The sequence below is a fragment of the Alosa pseudoharengus genome, unplaced genomic scaffold, assembly GCF_046254945.1.
Source record: "Alosa pseudoharengus isolate Yale_2024_CS ecotype anadromous, Long Island Sound unplaced genomic scaffold, YU_APseudo_1.1 YU_APseudo_1.1_scf_102, whole genome shotgun sequence".
Taxonomy (NCBI): Eukaryota; Metazoa; Chordata; class Actinopteri; order Clupeiformes; family Clupeidae; genus Alosa; species Alosa pseudoharengus.
Genome location: NW_027468568.1, coordinates 30,001 through 37,179, shown reverse-complemented (window position 1 = coordinate 37,179; position 7,179 = coordinate 30,001). Strand labels below are relative to the sequence as shown.

Sequence of the window (7,179 nt, the reverse complement as noted above, 5' to 3'; positions counted from 1 at the left end):
AGGGGGAAGAGGGGAGGAGAGGGAGAGAGAGGGAGGAGAGGGGAGGAGAGGGGGAGAGAGGGAGAGAGAGGAGGAGAGGGAGGAGAGGGGAGGAGAGGGAGAGAGAGGGAGGAGAGGGAGGAGAGGGGGAAGAGGGGAGGAGAGGGAGAGAGAGGGAGGAGAGGGAGGAGAGGGAGAGAGAGGGAGAGAGAGGGAGGAGAGGGAGAAGAGGGGAGGAGAGGGAGAGAGAGGGAGAGAGAGGGAGGAGAGGGAGAAGAGGGGAGGAGAGGGAGAAGAGGGGAGGAGAGGGAGAAGAGGGAGAAGAGGGGAGGAGAGGGAGAGAGAGGGAGGAGAGGGAGGGAAAGGGGTAGAGGACCAGCACAGGCAGCAGGGGGCAGAGGGGATTGGCTGTCTGTGACTGGAGGGGAGGAGGGCTGGTGTTTTTGGGTTGGGGGGGGGGGGGGGGTGATGGAGTGGGCTGAAGGGAAAAGCAGGGGGTTAGAATAGCGGGGGGGGGGGGGGGTGCAAAGAATGGGATTGGTTGGCCATGACTGGAGGCTTCTAGGGATTGGATCTGTGTGTGTGTGTGTGTGTGTGTGTGTGTGTGTGTGTGTGTGTGTGTGTGTGTGTGTGTGTGTGTGTGTGTGTGTGTGTGTGTGTGTGTGTGTGTGTGTGTGTGTGTGTGTACGTGTGTGTGTGGCGCTCAGGCGCATATGTGATTCATTACTCTCACTGCTGAGAATGAAAAGAAGTGTCTGGCATGGGGCCCGCGGGCAGGCCAGTGTGTCTCCACAGGGAGAGAGAGAGAAAGAGAGGGGGGGAGGGAGGGAGGGAGGAAGAGAAAGAGAGGGAGGGAGGGAGGAGAGCGCAGGGTGAGAGGAAGAAAAGAGCGAGGGAAAAGAGGAGGGAGGGAGGGGATGTGTGGGTTAGAAAAAGGGGAGAGTGGGAGAAGGAGGGAGAGAGAGAGAGAGAGAAAAAGAGGGAGAGGGAGAGGGGGAGAGGTGACGAGACGAGGCGACACTCTCAGGGGTGTCAGTGTGCAAGCTGGGCTGCCAGGGCGAAGACTCGCACTCTGTGATGGATTGGAGAGGGACTGACCGACCGGCCGACAGGGCTAGGCTGTGGAGTGTACACGTCTGCGCTTGTGTGTGTGTGGTGGGGAGGGGGTGGGTGTGAGAGTGTGTGTGTGTGTGTGCCTGAAACACTCTACCCACCGCACTGCCTTTGCCTTCCAGAGCCGGAGCTGGGAGATGGTGGCCATGGCTTCCCCAGAAGAGGAGCGTCACCCAAGGCAACCCTCTCGCCACGGTAAGCCCTCCGCAACGCGCCGCATGGCTGTGCTCTAATCTCTCTCTGTCTCTCTCTCTCTCTCTCTCTCTCTCTGTGTGTGTGTGTGTGTGTGTGTGTGTGTGTGTGTGTGTGTGTGTATGGGGGGGTGGGGGTTGAGAATCCCCTTTCTCTGGCCTCTCGCTCACGTTCTGTCCGGAAGCCAGAACTTCAGCTCAGCTGTTTCCCATATCGCCATTACAAAGCTCTCTCTCTCTCCCTCTCTCTCTCCCTCTCTCTCCTGCCCTCTCCCTCTCTCTCTCTCCCTCTCTCTCTCTCTCTCTCTCTCTCTCTCCCTCCCTCTCTCTGCTGCGTTTGATGTTTAGGGGGGATAGGGGGATTTTTGAAAGAAAGACTGAGTAAGGGAGGGAGAGAGGGGGAGAGAGAGAGAGGGAGAGAGAGAGAGGGAGAGAGAGAGAGGGAGAGGGCAGGAGAGAGAGGGGGATAGAAATGTGGCGATGGCTCTCAGCGAAATGTCTGTCATTTTTCTGGCTGCTCCTGCTGCACTGTGTGTTTTTCCTCTTTCTCCGCCCCACATTCCTGCCGCTCCCGCGCGCTTAACAGGCCTGATGCTCAGGAATGCCGAGGAATGCCGACTGATGCTTCATTTCACTGCTCTGTGTGGGGGTGTGTGTGTGTGTGTGTTCACTGGGAACCGCTGTGGGTTTGAGAAGTCTCTATTTGGTCTGTGTGTTTCTCCGATGACCTTGTGTACATGATGCCTTTGCTTGGAAGATGGCTGTAAAGTGTTTTTGATTGCACTGATTCAATAATATTGAATTATGTATGTTTTGTGAGTTTGATTCTGAAAACATGTTTTTTTTTCTGGTGAGGTGCCAGACGATATGCTTTATAAATGTATAAGTGAAAGGTGTATCCATCTTTCACAAAATGGGAGTCGGTGTGTGTGTGTGCATGTATGTGTACTGTGTGTGTGTGTGTGTGTGTGTGTGTGTGTGTGTGTGTGTGTGTGTGTGTGTGTGTGTGTGTGTGTGCGTGCGTTTATGTGTACTGTGTGCGCACGCGTGTGTGTGTGTGCGTGCGTGCGTGTGGTGGCGTGACACCAGTCCGAGGCTGGCTACGTCCACTTGAAGTGTGAGTGGTCTCGGCTGTGCTATTTCGCTGATCCGCACTCAGCGTCAGCTTTTAACCGCAGTCCAGTCGGGTCCGGCCGCACAGATTTATGCTCGCGCAGGCTCTGCGCTGTACTGTGCTCGGGCAGCGCTAATCGCCCAGGAGACAGATTCGGGTGTCGGCGGCCGGCTGATGGAGTGTCCTGCGTGCCACACATCCGTGGCGACGCAGATCACCGCGTGTCCAAACACACGCCGCAGCAGAGATTTACGGACGCTCCTAGGCACCGGCAGGCTCCAGCGACTCTCATTTCCCTCCTGTGTGTGTGTGTGTAGATTTGCAGTGAAACAGTGACTCTTGTGGTACTCTGGCTGAAACACTCTCTGTTCTTATGGCATGGTGTCCAGTAGGCAGTGGCCTTCATGAGCTGCTACTCACTGGGATTAAACACTGGAGTGTGTTACTCACTGGGATTAAACACTGGAGTGTGTTACTCACTGGGATTAAACACTGGAGTGTGTTTAACACAGAATGCTACTCACTGGGATTAAACACTGGAGTGTGTTTAACACAGAATGTTACTCACTGGGATTAAACACTGGAGTGTGTTTAACACAGAATGTTACTCACTGGGATTAAACACTGGAGTGTGTTTAACACAGAATGTTACTCACTGGGATTAAACACTGGAGTGTGTTTAACCCTTAGAACCCGATTGACGCAAAATGCGTCAAAAAACACACCCTTTCTTCTCTGTTACATTGCTCCGCGACTGTTCATCACAACGAGATAAAACCTTTATTTTATGACAGAGAAGAAGTGGGGCTTTCCAAAGACACTACGCACTTGTCTGTACGATCAAGTATGAAAATTAAAAAAAATCATGAAATTAAATCAAATTGCATTATATTTACAGTCTATACTTCTCTGAGTTCACCTGGGCACTCATTACTCTCGTTTGAATTACTCGCGAACCCGTGATCGCATAGATATAGCAAGCATATCAGATGAAAGAGGAGAAACAGGGCTATCCATTGGTACCATGGATATCGATCTTTCTGGCTTATAAAAACAGACGAAGTGACTGCAAAATATTAACGTCATGTACACAAACCAACGCTGTACACAAACCAACGCTGCACACCCATTACTCTCGGAGTAATTACTCGCGGACCCGTGATCGGATATATATGCCATGTTCATATGTTAGATGAAAGAGGAGACACAGAGCTATCATTTGATACCAAATACATCATTCTGGGTTATAAAACAGACGAAGTGACAGCAAAATAATAACTTCATATAGCTGGACTTACCTCACGTTTTTGTCTGTTTTGTGGCAAAGCATGTTTATAATCCAACGCTATCGTGTGTTTCTCTATGGCAAAACATGTTCATAATCCGGTTTTGAGATCCTAGCAAATTCCTGCATGGCATCCAATTCAAGGCTTACATTGCACCCCAATTTGTTCAACAAAGAAACACCTTTTTTGCCTTTACTTTGTTCATGGTAATGCAGTAAAAAGTTGAGAATCATCATGAGTGCATACACCATAGTCACACATGCTAACAGGCAAACTTGGGTCAAGTCAGGTCAGATCAGTTCGTGTCACAGATATGGAGCGCAGAATGTTCATTTTTCATCACTAAATAAAAAATGCCATTTATTTCTGTAAATCACACACCACATATTTCTGTAAATTGCTCAGCCCCAGAGTATCCCTCCAACATGGCAATTATATTGCCCGTTTCAGGACAGTCTGCCCTACACACACATGAAATGCATGTAGAGCTATGAGCTTGCTGTGGTGAGATACAGGTCAAAATATAAGAATTTTTATAATATGATTTTTATATTTTAATTATTTAAAAATAAAAATAAAATCAATGCTAGTACTAATACATGAAATGATGGCAGATCTGGATAGCCTAGACTGCTTAAAAAAAACAATATATATAATATGTGTGTGTGGCACTTACAATGACCAGAATAAATCCTTATGAATAAAGGTAGTGAAAATGCCCTAAAAACAGCTTAGGGTTCTAAGGGTTAACACAGAATGTTACTCACTGGGATTAAACACTGGAGTGTGTTTAACACAGAATTTGAGAAGCACTTTGCTTTTCACCAACTTAACTTTTGCTCTTGCAAATCTCTGCATGTCACTTCTGGGTAATTAAATCTGTTTCAAATATTTGGCATTTTTTAAGAAGACTGCTTGACTTGTGGGTTTCTCCTGTGTGTGTGTGTGTGTGAGTGTGTGAGTGTGAGCTTGACTTGTGGGTTTCCCGTGTGCATTAATGTGTGTGTGTGTGTGTAGGTCTCCTCCGGGGAGTGGCCTGCACATCCGCTATGACCCGTCGTCTGGCTCGGTGGGTGCGGGTCCGGCTGACTCAGTGCTGCCCCCAGTGGCCACCAGCCTGCAGCAGCTGCTGGAGCGGCAGTGGAGCGAAGGACAGCAGTTCCTACTACAACATGGAGCTCAGGGAGATGGTGAGACACACACACACACACACACACACACACACACACACACTACAACATGGAGCTCAGGGAGAACACACACACACACACACACACACACACACACACACACTACAACATGGAGCTCAGGGAGATGGTGAGAACACACACACACACACACACACACACACACACACACACACACTACAACATGGAGCTCAGGGAGATGGTGAGAACACACACACACACACACACACACACTACAACATGGAGCTCAGGGAGATGGTGAGAACACACACACACACACACACACACACACACACACACACTACATCATGGAACTCAGGGAGACGGTGAGAACACACACACACACACACACACACACACATTACCGCATGGAGCTCAGGGAGATGGTGAGAACACACACACACACACACACACACACACACACACACACACACACATGCTTATATATCCTGTGACTCGGACACACACACACACACACTAGATACACCTATCCCAAAGGGATATATTTACACACAGCTATGTTCTTGGAGACACCCAGAGAAACACAGACATGCAGACATACACACACACACACACACACACACACACACACACACACACACACACACACACACACACACACACACACACTTAGACACTGAAGAAAAATGTATACTTGTAGACAGACGCTACCATAGACACATACAATTACACACACTCAAATATGACACCAGACACTCCAGACATGGGCTTACTCTCACTGTTCTACACGAGACACAGATACACACTGGCACGGAACCAAATCTGAGCCTGCGTAAACACACACACACACACACACACACACACGAGCACTCTTGTACAAGCTCACACTCAAACATGTATTGCTTACAGACACACACACACACGAGCACTCTTGTACAAGCTCACACTCAAACATGTATTGCTTACAGACACACACACACACGAGCACTCTTGTACAAGCTCATACTCAAACATGTATTGCTTACAGACATGCAGACACACACACACAAGCACTCTTGTACAAGCTCACAATCAAACATGTATTGCTTACAGACATGCAGACACACACACACACACACACACACACACACACACACACACAAGCACTCTTGTACAAGCTCACACTCAAACATGTATTGCTTACAGACATACACACATGTGTGTGTGTGTGTGCCTGTGTGTGTGCGCGTGTGTGTGCGTGTGTGTGTGTGTGTGTGCGTGTGTGTGTGCGTGTGTGTGTGTGGGTGTGTGTGTGGGTGTGTGCGCGTGTGTGTGTGTGTGCGCGTGTGTCTGTGTGCGCGTGTGTGTGCACATGTGTTTGTGTGTGTGCGTGTGTGTGTGTGGGTGTGTGCGCGTGTGTGTGTGTGTGCGCGTGTGTCTGTGTGCGTGTGTGTGTGCACATGTGTTTGTGTACGTGTGTGTGGCACCTGGCCAGGGGTGGGGTCCCTGCCAAACGCCTTCTCTGGCCTGAGCTGGGCCGTGCCGTCCTGTTCGGCTGCTCCTGGTCAGATAACCCCTGGTCATTTGGCCACTCTGGTGATATTCAGGCAGGAACTGTGGGACTAACAAGCAGAACATGGGCCTGAAATGCTCCATAGTGATGAAGGCGTAGTTAGAACATGGGCCTGAAATGCTCCAAAGTGATGAAGATGTGGGTGTAGTTAGAACATGGGCCTGAAATGCTCCATAGTGATGAAGGCGTAGTTAGAACATGGGCCTGAAATGCTCCAAAGTGATGAAGATGTGGGTGTAGTTAGAACATGGGCCTGAAATGCTCCATAGTGATGAAGGCGTAGTTAGAACATGGGCCTGAAATGCTCCATAGTGATGAAGATGTGGGTGTAGTTAGAACATGGGCCTGAAATGCTCCAAAGTGATGAAGATGTGGGTGTAGTTAGAACATGGGCCTGAAATGCTCCAGTGATGAAGACGTGGGTGTAGTTAGAACATGGGCCTGAAATGCTCCATAGTGATGAAGGCGTAGTTAGAACATGGGCCTGAAATGCTCCATAGTGATGAAGACGTGGGTGTAGTTAGAACATGGGCCTGAAATGCTCCATAGTGATGAAGGCGTAGTTAGAACATGGGCCTGAAATGCTCCAAAGTGATGAAGACGTGTAGCGCGTAGGCGTAGTCAGTTACTTCAGCTCAACAGCAGATTAAGGAGGGGGTGGAGTTCCGGCATAATTATTTCTTATTGAGTATTTAATATGAAACCATTCGAAGTAAACATCAGGTAGCGGTCTTTGAAGGGCCGTCACTTAATGTGGGTTAATTGTCTTACTTCTATTATTGTGCTGTAATTAAAA

The 7,179-nt window shown here is 49.1% G+C and overlaps 1 protein-coding gene across 4 annotated transcripts in view; it reads left to right on the top strand.

Annotated features, from left to right (window-relative positions):
• mllt10 (MLLT10 histone lysine methyltransferase DOT1L cofactor) overlaps nt 1-7,179 on the top strand; it is an 81,333-nt gene that overhangs the window by 60,334 nt on the left and 13,820 nt on the right. For all 4 annotated transcript variants that reach the window (XM_076275032.1, XM_076275009.1, XM_076275016.1 and 1 more), the window contains 2 exons: nt 1,215-1,287; nt 4,701-4,873. In XM_076275032.1, coding sequence (XP_076131147.1) covers nt 1,215-1,287; nt 4,701-4,873 — 246 coding nt within the window. The remainder of the gene's footprint in view (nt 1-1,214; nt 1,288-4,700; nt 4,874-7,179) is intronic.